This window comes from the organism of the source record quoted next, unplaced genomic scaffold (assembly GCF_019419815.1).
Source record: "Pyrus x bretschneideri cultivar Hongxiangsu unplaced genomic scaffold, Pyrus_bretschneideri_v1 Contig9, whole genome shotgun sequence".
NCBI classification, from domain to species: domain Eukaryota; kingdom Viridiplantae; phylum Streptophyta; class Magnoliopsida; order Rosales; family Rosaceae; genus Pyrus; species Pyrus x bretschneideri.
In genome coordinates this window covers 8104637-8126067 of record NW_025999831.1, presented here as the reverse complement: position 1 = coordinate 8126067, position 21431 = coordinate 8104637, and the positions used below count along the sequence as shown (strand labels likewise).

General features: G+C 35.0%; 1 protein-coding gene across 1 annotated transcript; it reads left to right on the top strand.

Annotated features, from left to right (window-relative positions):
• The first annotated feature begins 12331 nt into the window (after positions 1–12331).
• LOC103939894 lies at positions 12332–14411 on the top strand. The gene is made up of 4 exons (XM_009350000.2): positions 12332–12461; positions 12665–12797; positions 13332–13404; positions 14010–14411. Exons 1-4 carry the CDS (start codon positions 12431–12433, stop codon positions 14256–14258), a joined length of 486 nt encoding a protein of 161 aa, XP_009348275.2. The 5' UTR covers positions 12332–12430; the 3' UTR covers positions 14259–14411.
• The last annotated feature ends 7020 nt before the right edge of the window (positions 14412–21431 follow it).

The following is a 21431-nucleotide window of genomic DNA, read 5'->3' as shown; positions in this document are numbered from 1 at the left end:
AAACCTTTTCATCCATCCAAATCCATGGATCTAAGATGCAAGGAATGAAGGCCCTCTCTTTGGGTGATTAGCATTTGCTTATGCAAAGAGGAATCTACAAAGGTATTGATTTCTCAACTCACTTTGTTTTGAGTTGAGTCTTGGTTCACCTATCTACTAGGCTTTGAATTTCATGGGTAAATGTTTTGTTTGAAATGCATACAAGCATGATTCTGCCTTTAATTGTTAATTGCATGCTATTGATGTTGCTTAAATGAACATGTTTTTCACAAATTTTCCTTCAGTTCGAAGCCCATTAGGCCTTAAGGTCCAAAACTATCCCGAGGTCTTCAACAAACTTATTCGTTTGATTAATAATCATATTAATTAATCCTTGCCATAAATAATTAAACCATTTAATTATTCTTACTCATCTCCGTTGAATCTTCAATCTCTACCTTACACGGTATACGATCCATTAGGTTCCTTTTAGCGAGGTAGTGGGCGATTCAAACTCTTTCAAATCGATTGTGAATTGAAACTTACTTTCAATTCTCCCGTTAGTGATAATACACTTTTAGGGCTTCCACAAACCATGGTTGACGCCTAGCAGCATGTCATGGTTACCCAAGCTAATCAGAAGAGGTGGAGAACCTATTCAGTTTTAGGATTACAAATGCAATACGGTCTTTCTCTAATACAATACTCTTGACCACATTGTTTAGTTTGATAGTTTATTCATGTCTACTATCCAATGTGAGTCTTGTGCTTATATGATTACCTTGAATGTGATTTGGAACACATTCCTAAATCTCATTCATACTTTGGCCAAAGATTCTTAATCATATCATAGAGTATTCTCCCTCAAACAGTTTGAAGGTTAGAGATCCCTTGTTGCGCATTCACTTGCCTCCATGGCTAAGTGGCTTAACCCCAACAATGCCGTGGACACCCTCCTGATGGAGTGACTTTGACATAATCAAAGATTAAGGACCTAACCACAAGACAACTGTGATGCCTCAGGTCAAAAGACTAATTTGCATTATCCCAACCATGAGTTCTCATGTGACATGAATATGAGAACTCTTCGTTGATAGTGTTCAGTGAACTCATTCTCTATTGAGCACTTACGTACTTGTCTTGATGTCACACACACCAATGACTCGAGACTAGTCACTCTTCCTGAGAGAAGACTTAGCACGTACTGATCTTAACGGACTGTCAATGCCCAATTGACAATCCTATGATCAGGAACGTTTAGGATGTGTCAACGAAAGAATGGTCTCATGAATCTAACTTCTTTAGATCGCATTCTTCCAATCACATATTCCTTGGACTCATCGTTTAAGCATATAACATTTATATGAGACGGCTCAAACAATAATCTTTGCCCTTTACATTTAAACTACATTAGTTTGAAATGTCCGTAAAGTATCATCATATGATTGGTTTTAGGGCACATTTCCAACAATCTCCCACTTGCACTAGAGCCAATCAGCTTAGTCATCATTGATGATACCTCTTCTGTAATTCATTTCATAAATGGCTGAGTAGTAGGCCTAAACAATGGATATCTATATGTTATCCATAGAAGCAACCTTGAGAATAACGACGTCACCATTATACATGATTCTCAATCATGTGGTTCAGTCTCTCATTTGAGTTCGGACCTTGATGAGACCTTGATTCCCTGGCTTGAGCTATGGCCCCATTAGTGTCATACACTTTCTGGTTGGAACCGAATGGAGAGTTCATGACTGAACTTTCCCATCCAAACAACAATGTTGTAAGCTTCTATATGGCAATATATTTTGCATACATGATGGAACACATTAAAGTCATTTACTTTTAACGTTTCCACCCAAATATCTCTTTAGTCATAATAAAGAGATATCTCATTATCACTTCATTCATAATGAAGAGATATTCTATGATGGATTAGATTCATAATCTAATACATTTACGCTTCCATTACGTTACTCTAATTCTTCCTCATTCTTGAGGAATCCATCCTTAGTATTTCTTAAATACCTAAGGATTCACTTGACAGTTGCCATGGTTCTGATCCTGGGCTTGCACTGATATCATCTTGTACCGCTCTAGGTACAACTTATATCAATGTTTTCATACAATATGAAATACATAAATCACCTTTCTGCGTATGCATAAAGGATTCTATTTACGCAATATTTCTTTGGGAGTCAAAGGGTACATTCCCTTTGAGAAGAACAACTTCCTAGTCTCACTAGAATTGTCATTCTAATTGAAGTTTATCATCATATGAGAAACTTCCTAGCATCTCTTGTCTATTTTAGGGATTGATATAATCCAATTATATCTTGAAATCTATCATTATAGATTTCCATCCCATGTATATAGACTATGTCTCCCATATACATTCTATCATTATAGAATGTTTAAAGTCATAACTTTAACGATGAAGAATTCCTTTCATTTTCAAAATTAATATATATCATGTATATATATTCAATTTTAGGAATATGATCAACTCCCACTAATCTTTTGTAAACCTAGTAAAGAAAAGATTCATTTACATCTTTATGAGAAATCAAACAATTGATCTTTTCTCATAAGACGCTTATAGCTCCCACTAGCTTGCTAAGATCCATGATGGATGGATCTCTACAACTAACATGTCTTAGAAGTATATATCATATATATATGGGTAATTGATAATGTCCAACGAACACAATCTTATTTATGTTCATTCTTCTCCTAATGGAGAAATTCATTATCTTACGATGCTACTTTCCTTAATATATTTTTTTCAAGGAAATTAATCTAAAGTGTTACTTTTTCCTTGGATCAAATCTAAGGAGGTAAATACTTTAGACGTCTTACTCATCTACTTACATTTCTTGAATTCTTTGAAACCTTTTGCAAAGTATTCGGATTTGTGTTTATTCAAAATAAACTATAGTCCAACCGAGAGTGATCTTCGGTGAATGTCATACAACATGAGTAGTATTATGTTGTGGACAAGTGCCACTAACATCTAAGTGAATTAACCTCAACAACTTTGTGATTCTTTCTTCTTTCCAAAAGAATAAAGATTCGAACATTTCGCCTCTATACAATTTTAACAAGAAGGTATTGGATCCGGATCTAACGATCCAAAGCATCCATCTATGACCAACTCGTAACTTATGTTTTAGAGGTATCACAACTTAGTTGGGATTAGTCACTACCTTGCAACCTTTTGGGTTTTAAGCATCGTTATATTCTTAAACAGTTAACACTACCACATCATCTCTACTACAGAGACAATTAATTAGATTACCATAATCTAATCATTCATTAATAAAGAACAATGTTTTGTCAAACAAAACATTCATCCATCTCTACAACTGTGACGGAATTATGTTCCTTTAAAATTGGGACGTAAAGACAATCTTTGGTTTTTCCAATTTCTTTGGTAGTTCATATGAGGAAGTAAGTACAATCCGCTTTCGCAGAGATCTATATTCGATTCACGTTTTGGAATGTGAAGTACTTTCTCTTCTCTCATTAATCTTCTACTTCTTATTAGCACACTTTTACAACAATTATAAACATAGTTACTAATACAGAATCATGCATTCAAGTAGAAGAACCAACTGTTATGAACATTTCAAGAACATTTTACAACACCTTCAAAAGGTGTGTTCTTGACACTTGCAAGACATTTCTTGCAAATACCCCTTCCAATGTCCATCCTTTCATAAAGAAAGTTTGTTCCCTTGGAGTTATTTTGCCTTCTTCATTTGACTTCCCTTTTGACTACAATAGTCATGGTCCCTAAACTCCCACTATCTCTCTTGAAACTTATTTCAAATGTGTTATACACATCAAACGATTTGGAGAGCGTGCGGTTATTGTTCACTATATAGTTTACAATAAACTTAGTGAACCATTAGGATAGGGACACAAAGGTGAAGTCCTTGCCTAGTTTCCGTCTCGTTAAGTGGTTTAACACTTCAACACTCAATGATTCAAAATCATCATAAGTCCATATAAATGGACTATTTTTGTCAACCAACCATTATGTTCTAAACATAATAACAAACTTTCAAGAGTTGTTCAAGGCAACTCTCATTTCTTCATACAACAATTTGTAAGTAAAGAATCATGGCACATAAAGTGTCCATGCCCTTGTGCTTACTTCTCAAGTTCCTTGTTTATGTAACAAAGAAACAAGCACTAAAGTTTGTGTTGATTAAGGGTTGTTCAAAGCAACTCTTATTTCTTCATACAACAATTTGTATTTGAAGAATTATGACATTAAAAAGTGTTGTCCTTCTCATGTTAGACTTATCTAACATATTCTTCCAATGATACATTATCAATAGGAAGATTGTGAGGATGAGACTACTTAGTTACATCTACAAGCCATTAAAGACAATCTATGGGATTGTAGAACTAAGTCCGGAAATTAAAGCATTCGGCTTTTCTTTGTCAAGTTTTGGATAGCGTTTGCAAATATATTGGTAAACAAATACATAACGAATATAAATTGATTGATTTTAAGCCATTTGATTCGGGTCTTTAAATCAAATAGCACCACCCACTATTTTTGACAAATTCCATATCCCTCATCGGAATTCGAGAGTTTTGGAGGAAACTCTTAGTAGGGTATGGGAGGCTCACTATTACCAAGCCCACCTCACGATGATACGATATCGGCTAGCATTAATAATAATGAGAGTACGCTTACTCATTTGCATCTCTTGCAAGTACCCATCTTATTTGGCCTCTAGAGAATGTGGCCTCACAATGATATGATATCGGCGCCATTGCACTTAGTTAAGTTATTCCCACCATGCTTAGTTCATGAAGGGGTTCAAGAATAGCCTCACAATGATATGATATTGGCCATCCTCGTTGCCTACACTCACCTCATCATATGCGTATAGACTCCTCCTGAGTGTAAGCATGCACTTTGTACTCTCCCATGATAGGGTGAAGCCGGTGTACAAGTCACAAACGATTGGAGCCCACCACGGTGGAAGGCCACGAAGAGATATTCAAAGCATCTCTCGCTTATCAACTTAATAATGGTTTTAGTTGAGGATTTTTAGGTCTCATCACATATAAACATACATTTTAATCCAATTAAAACATTTTGGTCCTATTACAACTATTGGTCCATATGATTGATTTAGTAGTATATAATACTCCCACTATACTTTTAAAACGGTTTTTAAAGCAAGACTATATGGTACTACTAACATAAGATTTGCATTCATTGATGGACTATATAGTTGCCTTAGGGCCTTAGGATGACTATGAACCTTTGATTCGATTCAACACGAGCCTAGTGTTGAATCTCGGTCTAGGGATGGTGATTGATTTTAGTTACGCGTTTAATCACATTAAGGCGTGTTGTCTTATTGGGCGTTGGACCCAACTACTCCAATTTCATGCATATCGAATAAAACAAGAAAGGAGTACTTCAAAGTAAATAAGAGCTTATGCTCTTTTACAACAATTGATCAAATCAAATTACTTTAAAGTAAAGAAGAGCTTATGCTCTTTTACAACAATTGATCATATCAAATTACAACCAAAATTTAATCTACACATTCCCATGGTTCAAACAAATTTGAAATGGCCATTCACATAGCTCAATTATCGTAGGCTAAGGTTCATAATCACCCTTTTTTTAATTAATTAACGCTTTAACTAATTAAACTTGAATGCAACATTTTCATTTGGTTTTTGTATCCATAGAATTGATTTAGATGGAGCTAAATGAAATGAAAATCCAATTCTCATTTAAAGAGACAAAACAATTTTGTTCTCTACCTAATTTGGGCCAAAATGCTATGACCTCAACTTGTTTGGGCCATAGTGCAATTAACCTCAACTTTTGGGCTATTTTGCAAAAACTTAAACTTTTGGGGTCACTTTGTAAAAACACAAAAGTCCACTACTTCATGTAATTACAACTAGAACCCAAAAATTTCCACAAAAGCTAAAACTTCATTAAAGGAGCAAAACAATTTGTCCTTTTAGTGATTTTGGACCTTTACGTAAAAACGTAAACTTTTGGGTCAAAGTACAAATACACAAAAGTATCAAAACTTTATGTAATTGCATAAAAGCCCCACAAGGACCCTAATTGAGTAGGGTGGCCGGCCATTGAAGCAAAGTGTATAAAAAATTTTCCAAGTTTTGTAAGTGGGGTGTGTGAAATGGAATAAATCATTACACACCTACCCACTAAAATTTCTTTAATTTTTCAAAACAAATATCTAAGATATTTAAACATAAGAAATATTTCAAAACAAAAACTTTATGAAATAAATCAAAACTTTGAATCAAAACACCAAACCTTTTGTTCTTGGCAAGAACATATCAAGAACAATGAATAACATCCATGAAAACCCATAAGAGCTCCATGAACATTCTTCACCCAAAAACATACCAAAACCACTCAAACTTAAGGGAAATAACATAAAACCATACTAGGGTACATAGGGGTTCCAAAAGTCACTTTAAAACACTTTTAACAAGTCAAACAAGAACCCAAAAATCCACCCTTTGGATTTGGCCGAATTTCCCCAAAAACATGGCACCAAATTTTAGCTCCAAAATTCATGCTCATATGAACTACATCTACAACATTTGAGATGACAAATTTTCTAACAAAATTTACATTCAAAGAAGCAAGAATAAAGCTTGTAACAATTACAACATTCAAATCACAAACTATAAACTACAAAACCCAAAAGGATTCACCAACTACTAGACTTAGGCTCTTGATACCACTTGAAGGAAGATTTATGAAAAAAACAAGTTCATTTGAGCAACATCAACAACATGCAATTAACAATTAAAAGGCGGAATCATGTTTATATGCACTCAAAAACAAAACTTAACCCATGAACTTCAAAGCCTAGTAGATAGGTGAACCAAGACTCAACTCAAAACAAAGTGAGTTGAGAAATCAATACCTTTGTAGATTCCTCTTTGCATAAGCAAAGGCTAATCACCCAAAGAGAGGGCCTTCATTCCTTGCATCTTAGATCCATGGATTTGGATGGATGAAAAGGTTTCTCCAAGTTCCCAAAATTGAGAACCTTTAAGTCTCCACACCAAGGTAAGATTGGAGAAGAAATGAGTGACCTTGAGGAAGTAAGATTGCTAGATGTTTTCCTCAAGGGTGGCCGGCCATTTTTAGAGAGAAATGAGAGTTTTTGTTTCTCCAATTTCCCCATAAACAACCCTTAATGAATTTTGGCTATTAAGTCACACTTATACCTTAATTCATTTGAGTGACAAACTTGTAAATAAGTCCAAAACCCACTCTTTCTCTAAATGGCCGGCCTTAGGGTATTCATTGGGCTATTTGGGCCTTTGTGAATCATTATTCATTAAGTTGTCATACAACTTAAGTCAATGGACTTGACGTTCGAAGCCCATTGGGCCTTAAGGTCCAAAACTATCCCGAGGTCTTCAACAAACTTATTCGTTTGATTAATAATCATATTAATTAATCCTTGCCATAAATAATTAAACCATTTAATTATTCTTACTCATCTCCATTGAATCTTCAATCTCTACCTTACACGGTGTACGATCCATTAGGTTCCTTTTAGCGAGGCAGTGGGCGATTCAAACTCTTTCAAATCGATTGTGAATTGAAACTTACTTTCAATTCTCCCGTTAGTGATAATACAATTTTAGGGCTTCCACAAACCATGGTTGACGCCTAGCAGCATGTCATGGTTACCCAAGCTAATCAGAAGAGGTGGAGAACCTATTCAGTTTTAGGATTACAAATGCAACACGGTCTTTCTCTAATACAATACTCTTGACCACATTGTTTGGTTTGATAGTTTATTCATGTCTACTATCCAATGTGAGTCTTGTGCTTATATGATTACCTTGAATGTGATTTGGAACACATTCCTAAATCTCATTCATACTTTGGCCAAAGATTCTTAATCATATCATAGAGTATTATCCCTCAAACAGTTTGAAGGTTAGAGATCTCTTGTTGCGCATTCACTTGCCTCCATGGCTAAGTGGCTTAACCCCAACAATGCCGTGGACACCCTCCTGATGGAGTGACTTTGACATAATCAAAGATTAAGGACCTAACCACAAGACAACTGTGATGCCTCAGGTCAAAAGACTAATTTGCATTATCCCAACCATGAGTTCTCATGTGACATGAATATGAGAACTCTTCGTTGATCGTGTTCAGTGAACTCATTCTCTATTGAGCACTTACGTACTTGTCTTGATGTCACACACACCAATGACTCGAGACTAGTCACTCTTCCTGAGAGAAGACATAGCACGTACTGATATTAACGGACTGTCAATGCCCAATTGACAATCCTATGATCAGGAACGTTTAGGATGTGTCAACGAAAGAATGGTCTCATGAATCTAACTTCTTTAGATCGCATTCTTCCAATCACATATTCCTTGGACTCATCGTTTAAGCATATAACATTTATATGAGACGGCTCAAACAATAATCTTTGCCCTTTACATTTAAACTACATTAGTTTGAAATGTCCGTAAAGTATCATCATATGATTGGTTTTAGGGAACATTTCCAACAGTCCTTTATCTGTAACAGTTGCACAAGGTGTGTGTGGAGTTTAGTCCCAAGGTCTCTTATTTTTTCATTTTTGTTTGTCTTCTAATTTCAATTTTTATGTGAGAGTATTAGGTTTGCTTTCTTTGGCTTATTTACTTGGGTTTGGGATGTGAGAGTACTGATGCATGCTTTCTGATCAATGAGTTAGATGATGGATGTAACGACATGTTCCAACTTAGCTTGGTTGATACATTCTTTTTCCCCTTGGAATCCCTTTACTTTGTGTTGGTTTTTCTGTTAAGAAATGCAATAACATGATTTTGATAAATTGGTTTTTCATATATTGCAATTGCAGATCAATAAATTTCAAAATAGATAAGAACAATGTTTCACTTCATTGGTTCGTGGAGAAGAGAAAGCCAATACAGAAAATTTTATTATCTTTTATGAGGAAAAAAAAGGCTTTGTAGTTTGTATGAAGATGCAAAATCATGAGTCCATTGAAAATTATGTTTAAATTTATGTATCTCTTCAATGTATTTCTAGGAAAAGAGTGAATCTTATATTACATTATCTTCTTTTGAAAATAAATTTATATATATAAAAAAAAAAAATTTAGTATGTATTACAGTTTATTATCAAGAATTACAAATAAAAATAAAATAAAATTTAGAGGTGTGTGGCGCTTGTGAGTAAAAATTATCAACTAAAGTAACAAACTTTTAGGGATGCGTAGCATCCATGATTATAAAAAAGCTCTCTCGCATGCGGAGAGGCTAGTTTCTAATAGAAGTAGAGTCTATTAACATATGTGCGTCACATTTCTATAAGAGAGATGATCTAAATAGTGGTACAAACATGGAGTAGGATTCTCTCCTCTCTCTTTTTTCTCCCCTTCACTCCCCTCTTATTTGTATGATTGCGATTAAGTTATGTCAGCATTTTATATTAATTTATATATATATATATATATATATAGTGTCACATCCCGGCCCGGGGCGCACCACTTCCCGGGCCCGCTCCACCACCGTAGCACGATATTGTCCGCTTTGGGCTTACCATTCCCTCACGGTTTTGTTTTTGGGAACTCACACGAGCAACTTCCCGATGGGTCACCCATCCTGGGAGTGCTCTAGCCCTCTTCTCGCTTAACTTCGGAGTTCCTACGGAACCCGAAGCCAGTGAGCTCCCAAAAGGCCTCGTGCTAGGTAGGATGGGAATATACATTTAAGGATCAGTCCCCTGGGCGATGTGGGATATTACAATCCACCCCCCTTAGGGGCCCGACGTCCTCGTCGGCACATTTCCGGCCAGGGATAGGCTTTGATACCAAATTGTCACATCCCGGCCCGGGGCGCACCACTTCCCGGGCCCGCTCCACCACCGTAGCACGATATTGTCCGCTTTGGGCTTACCATTCCCTCACGGTTTTGTTTTTGGGAACTCACACGAGCAACTTCCCGATGGGTCACCCATCCTGGGAGTGTTCTAGCCCTCTTCTCGCTTAACTTCGGAGTTCCTACGGAACCCGAAGCCAGTGAGCTCCCAAAAGGCCTCGTGCTAGGTAGGATGGGAATATACATTTAAGGATCAGTCCCCTGGGCGATGTGGGATATTACATATAGAGAGAGAGGGAGAGAGGGAAACAAAATGGAAATTATGAGAGGAGATAAGTGGAATAGGAGGGAAGAAAATCCTACTTCTACAAATAAATGGTAAGAATAACATTTTTATTTTCTCACAGAGCGTCGGAATATCCAACTAAGATATTCTCCTTCCCCTGTGAGGTTGAGGAAATCTGGAGTATCAAATGTTTAAGATTTTTTAGCGGTTATATTTTCAATCAAATAGACAAATTAAAATTTAACAACTAAAATGCTTGGGATATCTTATACCCCAGTGCATTGTAAAAGTTTTGGAGGTTAAGTCGGTGATTTGGTCATATTTGTGGGATTTGTGTGGTCGAGTTTTTATAGGCAGCTTCAGATCGATGGCAGTTTTAATATTCGAGAATATTAAATAGAGATTTTTAACGAAAAATTTCTGATATTGTTCATTTTAACAAAAAAAAATATTTTTATATTAAAAAGTCAATCTTGGTAATATTCACTTTACCCTTTATTTTATCATTTCGTTAAAACTCAAAGTTTTCAAACTCTTTTTTTTAGTTTTCCTTATTAAATATGCTGCCAGATTCAAAAGCAGAAGCACATGGAAAAAAAAAATCCAAAAATGTAACGATGATGTGTCATGTGTTATTTTGGATGCTTTAGCAATTTTTTTTTAAATTTAAATTTATTAAAGCATACTCTCTTTTTTTTATTAATTAGAAGTAGCATTACTACAACAGAGTACAAGGGGAAGCCTACCAACACAATAGTACAAAACAAAACAACAACTAAAATAGAGTGCTGGGAAGATAAAAGTAAGACGACACTACCAACCAACTAGCAGCGTCTCTTCCCAACACCCGGCCAAAACCAACTCAAGGGGGACATGGTAAGCCATTCTTGTTCAGAATGTGGACCATCGAAGATGGAAGTTTATCGATCCACGTAAAAACACTTATTCCCAAATTTTGAAGGATGCTAACCAATCCGCGACCTTGTTAGCTGATTTGGGGACCCACGACCAGCAGCAGAGCGAGAAAGCTTCCCCAATTTTTAGAACTTTTTGAAGGACTAGGAAAGCCACAATAATCTTGCAGAGACCAATTTGAGTGGCAAGTGTGCATATTACTCATAAGATTATGACATTATTTTTCTAAATTCCTCTAAACTTTTTGGCAACCTAGAAAAGGATTTTGAAGTTTATAGGAAAAGGCTTATACCCAACTTTTTCTCTCAATTTTTTTTTTTTTGTCTAACTTTTGTGGTGAATGTCACTTAGTATTACGATTAAATGATATTCCTTTATACTTGTGAGTAAGAGGTCTTAGTTTCAAATTTATTTGATGGTGAGTTGGATATTGTATAGAGAATCCAAAGAAATGGGAAAAAAAAAAAATTAGGATGTATAGCATAGTTATTTTTCATATGAACAATAGTTTACTTTAAATTAATCTAATTTAGGGGAAAAAAAATTCAAACTTAAGTGCAAGAGGAGAGCTCGCTCAAATAAATTATTGTGGAAGGAAAGATTCATATTTTACATATGAACAATAGTTTAGTATTGTTGATGAAGGAATTAATTAATTAAGGGTAACGCTAGGGAGACCAAAATTTTAAACCAAAATTGCAAACCAAATGATGTGTCACCAAGGCGGGGCCTAGGCAGCGCTAAACGGGGATTTTTAGAATAGTATGTGTCACTAATAGGAAATAAGCATGTTAATCAACACTTCAGTAATAATCCAATTATCAATAACCAAATCATTTGATTTGCAAATTTAGTTTAAAATTTTTAGCCTTCCTAACATTATCCATTAATTAATTTACATGATCCATTTTCTGATCAATCACCCGTAGTTATGAAAGTTGATTGATTGCACCACATGACAATATTTCAGAAGTACACAAGCACGTTGTAGATTGCTTAGCAATTAAGGTCTTGTTATTAAACTAATTACGTCGTGAGTTCAAATTCTTCTTATTCTCTTATTGTAAAATATTGATCGCACTAAAAAAAAAAAAAAATTGAGGATGAGCCATATGTCAGAGGCCCAAACTATGCAGTTGGAAATTTGGAATATGCGTTGCTTAAGGCCTTGAACAATGGTGTTACATGCAATGCAAGAGTGCATAACATAATATGCATATATGCTATTTCCACCCCACAAGTCAAGTCACATTGATGCTTTATGCGCTTCTTGCATGTTAAAACACACACATACAAAGCTTATAGCTCCTCTCTCTGTATTAATCGGCAGCACAAAACATTGCAAAACATAAAAAAATGGGCCAAACCCTCAAGACATTGGCTCCTAGTACTCTCTCTCTCTCTCTCTCTCTCTCTCTCTCTCTCTTTGTGTTTAGGATTGCTTCTATGTATCAAGCTAGTTATAATATGGTTTTCTAACGCTAAAAAACGCTTTTGACTATATTTGATAGAAGCATCAGGAACACAAATTATTAAGTTTATGTATATTTTGCAGATTAACAGCCCCTTAACTACATTTTTATTGTGCAGGAACGGAGGAAAATAAGATTAAAGAAATTAGTCCCATAATCGAGAAGTTCTATGACACTCATTTTGCAGCTGGCAGTGGCACCGGGGAACCAACCGCAACTGAATTCTACAGAGCCGTATGCGAAGCTGTCGAGTATATATATACATCCTATAATCAATTACTCGCTGTCATTTTAGCCCATGCATGCATGATCCAGAATCTCTGCATTTAGCTTCTACGCATTAATTTTTTATATTGGAAGACTATCTGCATGCATCAGATTTTCTCTCCTGGGCATGGATTTTGTGCGCCATCAGGCGCGCATGATCCGGTTTGGTCTACTGACGCCATAACGACACTGCAACAACAACAACAATTTAACGCCATAACAACAATCTGACACCTATAATGACACTGCAACAACAACAATAAGATTGGATTATGCACAACCAATAACGGTGTCGTTATGGTGTCATTGGATTGTTGCATAGACTATTGTTGCTAGAGTGTCGTTATAGTGTCATTAGATTGAACCGTGTCATGCACAACCCATGCAAACACAACCCCATGCACATGAGAGAAAATATGTTGCATTCTTATGCTTGCCATTGAGTATATATCTCGACTATACAGAGGATACTAATAATTGGTGTATTTAATCTTTAATTCCATAATTATTTTTGCCAGAAAAATCAACAAACAGCTCGGTAGTACCCAATTTTGCGTCCCAGAGGAAAGCAAACTCAAGAAAGCATACGAAGTAAGCATCAATTCTTGTTGAAGTTCTTAATTTTTGCTACCGTACGTACCATAAATATTGGGCTTGTCATATTTTACACACGCACACACACAAAATGTTGGAGTTTAAGTACACCGTTAGTTTTGTAAGAAAGTATGATCCAAATATGAAGCAATTTTTCAATATACCCGAAATACATTATGATAACACGTGAATTCATCTATTTTTATTAATATGAATCCTAAAAGTGGTTGGACATTTTATATTGTTCACTTCCATTATAATAAGTGAAATAATATACCAGTATAATCTGATTATATGGTGTAAATGACTATTAGGTCGCCGACCGTAAACTTTATATAAATTATTAGTTTGATATGCTAGACATTACGTCACAAGCATATATATACGATGATATGATAAAATAATATTCATTTTAAAATATGTTGCATCCACTCAGTACTATGGTTTGGTAGTATTTATCTTTACTTGTAAGTGAGATGTCTTAGGTTTGAATATAGTGGATGGCGAATTCAATACCAAATTAGGTTGGTCATTGTGTTGTTTAGCCAAAGTCCTTCTCTTGTAAAAATATATCGTTGTACTAAAATAAAAAAATGCTGCAGCAACACCACAAAGGCAAGGGAAGCTCTCTGAAAAGGGAAGAGTTTCAAAAGATTTTACAAGAAATAATTATGGGTACAGGATTTACCGGTGTTGGAGCCAAAGACACACTCATATACATGTTTGGTGTTCCACTCACCGCTTTCCTCATCAAGCAACGAATCATGCCTCGTGCAATTCCTAATACTTTCTTCATTCCAGCCATCACGTCTGCTACTGCCTTCGTGCTCGCTAAACTTAACAAAGTATAAACCATCATGTTGGATTATCGATTGAAATCTACATTTGATTATTTAATCATTGTCAAATCATCAATGATTTTATACATTCTGTTAATTATGTAATTACTATTTTGGTTCTCAACTTGTGTTGTAGGTGATAATACATTGGTATTTGTATATTTATATATCTATCTATGTATATATAAAGTGAGAGCCTTAGTTTGGTGAAGCTTTCCAAAATGCTCATTTGTTTCCTTCACAATCAAAACCCAAAAAATTCAAAATACAAGGACAAATTGGTAACAAAACATAAAGAGACAGATGCCGTTAAAAAAAAGGAAGAAAAAAACGAAAATAAAAAAATGTTGGGAAATTGAGGAAAGAAACGTGGGAGAGAGATTGTAGTACTCTCACATTATTGTAAAATTTGATGGAATGAAAAAAAAAAAATGGGGCTTTTAGATCTAGGTCCAAAAGCATAGGTAGTTTTTGGAACTGAGTCCAGTTATCCAATTACATATTTATATCAATTTTGCCCCTTCAGATAAAAATATTTAAATTCTTTAATTTTTTGTCATTTATTCAGTTTTTAAATTTTGAATATTTAAATACTCAAACTAAAATATTATCTAGTAACTACTTACTATTTATGAAGAAAACAAAACCGATATAATCTAGTAACTACCTTCGTATTGTATAGGAAGAAAAATGCTTTAGAAAATTTTGAAAAAAAATTGAAGAAAGAAACGTGGGAGAGACTGCAGTTTTCAAACTGCTTTCAGTTTACAGACTCACGTTATCATAAAACTAACGGAATAAAAAAAAAGAAAAAAAAACCCTAATATGTTTAGAATTAGAACTGCTATTCAACAGTTGAACACTTGAAGCGTGTGAAGGGAGTAGTTTTGTAGAAATAAACGCGAACGTGCATGAAAATAAATTCAAACGTGCGAGAGGAAGTAGTTTTGCGGAAGGAGATGTAAATAAAGCACAAAATAAAAGAACCTAAAAAGAACAAATTGAAATTGTTTTGCTGGAGCCCGGAGGAGAAGATGAAATTGGTGAAAAACCAACAAGAACTGGTCATTCGATAAAGTAGGTGATACTATTTTTTTTTTCTTTTGGTTAATTGAGTTTAATTCCTCCACTATAGTTCTCAATTATTAAACTTTTGTATTTTGCTCTCTATCACAGTGCTCCTTATTCCGTAATATTAATCTTCTGATGCATTTTCATAGAATTATTAAATTGAAGTTCTTCTACAAATCAGTCTCTGGAATTTACTAATCGTGGAACAAACAAGTAACGAGGTCTGAAATTTGTTTTCTTTGTAATTGATACTGGCATTCTGTTTTTGGCTTGAGGAGGCTTTGACAAATTTGCAGAAGGAAAACCTAAAGGAGGATGATTGCCTGTTTTGCACCTTAATCCATCCACCTTCTTTACAGGTATGCCACATTTCTTCAATTTCTTAATTTTATCTCTACAATTCAATCCAAAATATTGGACAATATTTGAAGATTAACAGTTGGCTAATTATCCTACTATTTGCGAAAAAAAGAGAGACAATTATCCTCCAAAACTGAGCGGTTATAATTTAAACACGTTGAAAAAAAAAAAGTGGTGTTCAAATTTGAAAATGCAATTAGTAGTTGGCAATTGGTTTTATTAATCATCTTCACTCTCAGAGCATATGGTATCCCTGGTTCTTGTGTCTAAGTAGTGGCATTCCATTTATGAGATCATATACATGTTAATAATTCCAGAAAGTGCATTCTTAACATATGTGAGTGTTAGTCTACATGTTTACATCAATCTTCTCACATATACCTAGAGTAGGGAGTGTAGTCAGAAAATCTGTGTGAAAATAAAGAGTATATCCGGTGAGGAATTGAGGGATTCTCTAAGGCATGTTACTGTTGGAAATGTGCCCTAAAACCAATCATATGATGATACTTTATGGACATTTCACATGTTAAACTAATCTAGTTTAATATTAAGGGCAAACATTATTGTTTGAGCCGTCTCATATAAATGTTATATGCTTAAACGATAAGTCCAAGGAATATGTGATTGGAAGAATGCGATCTAAAGAAGTTAGATTCATGAGACCATTCTTTCGTTGACACATCCTAAACGTTCCTGATCATAGGATTGTCAATTGGGCATTAACAGTCCGTTAAGATCAGTACGTGCTATGTCTTCTCTCAGGGAGAGTGACTAGTCTCGAGTCATTGGTGTGTGTGACATCAAGACAAGTACGTAGGTGCTCAATAGAGAATGAGTTCACTGAACACGATCAACGAAGAGTTTTCATATTCATGTCACATGAGAACTCATGGTTGGGATAATGCAAATTAGTCTTTTGACCTGAGGCATCACAGTTGTCTTGTGGTTAGGTCCTTAATCTTTGATTATGTCAAAGTCACTCCATCATGAGGGTGTCCATGGCATCGTTGGGGTTAAGCCACTTAGCCATGGAGGCAAGTGAATGCGCAACAAGGGATCTCTAACCTTCAAACTGTTTGAGGGAGAATACTCTATGATATGATTTAGAATCTCTGGCCAGAGTATGAATGAGATGTTGGAATGCGTTCCAGATCACATTCAAGGTAATCATATAAGTACAAGATTCACATTGGATAGTAGACATGAATAAACTATCAAACCAAACAATGTGGTCAAGAGTATTGTATTAGAGAAAGACCGTATTGCATTTGTAATCCTAAACTGAATAGGTTCTCCACCTCTTCTGATTAGCTTGGGTAACCATGACATGCTGCTAGGCGTCAACCATGGTTTGTGGAAGCCCTAAAAGTGTATTATCATTAACGGGAGAATTGAAAGTAAGTTTCAATTCACAATCGATTAGAAAGAGTTTTAATAGCCCACTGCCTCGCTAAAAGGAACCTAATGGATCGTTCACCGAGTAAGGTAGAGTTTGAAGAAACAACGGAGATGAGTAAGAATAATTAAATGGTTTGATTATTTATCTAAGGCTAGGATTAATTAATATGTTAATTAATCAAACGAATAAGTTCGTTAAAGACCTCGGGTTAGTTTTGGGCCGCAAGGCCCAATGGGATTTGAATGTCAAGCCCATTAACTCAAGTTGTATGACAACTTGAATAAAACAAAGGGCTTGAAAGCCCAATAAACCTATAGGCCGGCCATGTGTAAAAGAATAGGGCTTTTGGTCCATTAGGTCACTTATTTGAAGAGACTATATAAAGGACTTTATAGCCTAAAATTTACTAAGGGTTATTTTTGGGGAAAGAATGAGAACACAAGCTCTCATTTCTCTCAAAAATTTCGGCCACCTTGGAGGGATCATCTAGCAATCAAACTCCTCCAAGGTCACTCATTTCTTCTTCATTATGCCTTGGTGATGAATCATTAGAGGTTCTCAATTTTGGGAACTTGGAGAAACCTTTTCATCCATCCAAATCCATGGATCTAAGATGCAAAGAATGAAGGCCCTCTCTTTGGGTGATTAGCCTTTGCTTATGCAAAGAGGAATCTACAAAGGTATTGATTTCTCAACTCACTTTGTCTTGAGTTGAGTCTTGGTTCACCTATCTACTAGGCTTTGAAGTTCATGGGTTAAGTTTTGTTTTTGAGTGCATAGAAACATGATTCCGCCTTTTAATTGTTAATTGCATGTTGTTGATGTTGCTCAAATGAACTTGTTTTTCACAAATCTTCCTTCAAGTGGTATCAAGAGCCTAAGTCTAGTAGTTGGTGAATCCTTTTGGGTTTTGTAGTTCATAGTTTGTGATTTGAATGTTGTAATTGTTACAAGCTTTATTCTTGCTTCTTTGAATGTAAATTTTGTTAGAAAATTTGCCATCTCAAATGTTGTAGATGTAGTTCATATGAGCATGAATTTTGGAGCTAAAATTTGGTGCCATGTTTTTTGGGAAATTCGGCCAAATCCAAAGGGTGGATTTTTGGGTTCTTGTTTGACTTGTTAAAAGTGTTTTAAAGTGACTTTTGGAACCCCTATGTACCCTAGTATGGTTGTATGTTATTTCCCTTAAGTTTGAGTGGTTTTGGTATGTTTTTGGGTGAAGAATGTTCATGGAGCTCTTATGGGTTTTCATGGATGTTCTTCATTGTTCTTGATATGTTCTTGCCAAGAACAAAAGGTTTGGTGTTTTGATTCAAAGTTTTGATTTATTTCATAAAGTTTTTGTTTTGAAATATTTCTTATGTTTAAATATCTTAGATATTTGTTTTGAAAAATTAAAGAAATTTTAGTGGGTTGGTGTGTAATGATTTATTCCATTACACACACCCCACTTACAAAAAACTTTGAAATTTTTATACACTTTGTTTCAAGTGGCCGGCCACCCTACTCAATTAGGGTCCTTGTGGGGCTTTTATGCAATTATATAAAGTTTTGATACTTTTGTGTATTTGCATTTTGACCCAAAAGTTTACGTTTTTACGTAAAGGTCCAAAATCACTAAAAGGACAAATTGTTTTGCTCCTTTAATGAAGTTTTATTTTTTGTGGAAATTTTTGGGTTCTAGTTGTAATTACATGAAGTAGTGGACTTTTGTGTTTTTACAAAGTGACCCCAAAAGTTTAAGTTTTTGCAAAATAGCCCAAAAGTTGAGGTTAATTGCACTATGGCCCAAACAAGTTGAGGTCATAGCATTTTGGCCCAAATTAGGTAGAGAACAAAATTGTTTTGTCTCTTTAAATGAGAATTTGATTTTCATTTCATTTAGCTCCATTTAAATCAATTCTATGGATACAAAAACCAAATGAAAATGTTGCATTCAAGTTTAATTAGTTAAAGCGTTAATTAATTAAAGAAAGGGTGATTATGAACCTAAGCCTACTATAATTGAGCTATGTGAAAGGCCGTTTCAAATTTGTTTGAACCATGGGAATGTGTAGATTAAATTTTGGTTGTAATTTGATATGATCAATTGTTGTAAAAGAGCATAAGCTCTTCTTTACTTTAAAGTAATTTGATTTGATCAATTGTTGTAAAAGAGCATAAGCTCTTATTTACTTTGAAGTACTCATTTCTTGTTTTATTCGATATGCATGAAATTGGAGTAGTTGGGTCCAACGCCCAATAAGACAACACGCCTTAATGTGATTAAACGCGTAACTAAAATCAATCACCATCCCTAGACCGAGATTCAACACTCGGCTCGTGTTGAATCGAATCAAAGGTTCATAGTCATCCTAAGGCCCTAAGGCAACTATATAGTCCATCAATGAATGCAAATCTTATGTTAGTAGTATCATATACTCTTGCTTTAAAAACCGTTTTAAAAGCTTAGTGGGAGTATTATATACAACTAAATCAATCAAATGGACCAATAGTTGTAATAGGACCAAAATGTTTTAATTGGATTAAAATGTATGTTTATATGTGATGAGACCTAAAACCCTCAACAAACCATTATTAAGTTGATAAGCGAGAGATGCTTTGAATATCTCTTCGTAGGCCTTCCACTGTGGTGGGCTCCAATCGTTTGTGACTCATGCACCGGCTTCACCCTATAATGGGGAAGTACAAAGTATGTGCTTACATCCAGGAGGAGTCCATAAACATATGATGAGGTGAGTGTAGAGAACGAGTATGACCAACATGATATAATTCTGAGGTTGTGCTTAAACCTCTACATAAACTAAGCATGGTGGGAATAACTTAACTAAGTGCAATGGTGCCAACATGATATAATTCTGAGGCATTCATTCTCTAGAGGCCAAACTAGATGGGTAATTACAAGAGTTGTAAATGACTAAAGTGTTATTCTCTCATCATTATTTTTGCTAACCAAAATGATATAATTCTGAGGTGGGCTTGGTAATGGTGAGTCTCTCATACCCTGCTAAGAGTTCAACAAAACTCTCGAATTCTGATGAGGGATATGGAATTTGCCAAAAATAGTGGGTGGTGCTATTTGATTTAAAGACCCGAATCAAATGGCTTAAAATCAATCAATTTATATTCGTTATGTATTTGTTTACCAATATATTTGCAAACGCTATCCAAAACTTGACAAAGAAAAGCCGAATGCTTTAATTTCCGGACTTAGTTCTACAATCTCATAGATTGTCTTTAATGGCTTGTAGATGTAACTAAGTAGTCTCATCCTCACAATCTTCCTATTGATAATGTATCATTGGAAGAATATGTTAGATAAGTCTAACATGAGAAGGACAACACTTTTTATGTCATAATTCTTCAAATACAAATTGTTGTATGAAGAAATAAAAGTTGCTTTGAACAACCCTTAATCAACACAAACTTTAGTGCTTGTCTCTTTGTTACACGAACAAGGAACTTGAGAAGTAAGCACAAGGGCATGGACACTTTATGTGCCATGATTCTTCACTTACAAATTGTTGTATGAAGAAATGAGAGTTGCCTTGAACAACTCTTGAAAGTTTGTTATTATGTTTAGAACATAATGGTTGGTTGACAAAAATAGTCCATTTATATGGACTTATGATGATTTTGAATCATTGAGTGTTGAAGTGTTAAACCACTTAACGAGACGGAAACTAGGCAAGGACTTCACCTTTGTGTCCCTATCCTAATGGTTCACTAAGTTTATTGTAAACTATATAGTGAACAATAACCGCACGCTCTCCAAATCGTTTGATGTGTATAACACATTTGAAATAAGTTTCAAGAGAGATAGTGGGAGTTTAGGGACCATGACTATTGTAGTCAAAAGGGAAGTCAAATGAAGAAGGCAAAATAACTCCAAGGGGACAAACTTTCTTTATGAAAGGATGGACATTGGAAGGGGTATTTGCAAGAAATGTCTTGCAAGTGTCAAGAACACACCTTTCGAAGGTGTTGTAATATGTTCTTGAAATAGTTCAAAACAGTTGGTTCTTCTACTTAAATGCATGATTCCGTATTAGTAACTATGTTTTACAATTGTTGTAAAAGTGTGCTAATAAAAAGTAGAAGATTAATGAGAGAAGAGAAAGTACTTCACATTCGGAAAGTGAATAAAATATAGATCTCTGCGAAAGCGGATTGTACTTACTTCCTCATATGAACTACCAAAGAAATTGGAAAATACTAAAGATTATCTTTACATTCCAATTTTAAGGAACTTAAATCCGTCACTATAGTAGAGATGGATGAATGTTTTGTTTGACAAAACATTGTTCTTTATTAATCAATAATTAGATTATTGTAATTGGTTGTCTCTATAG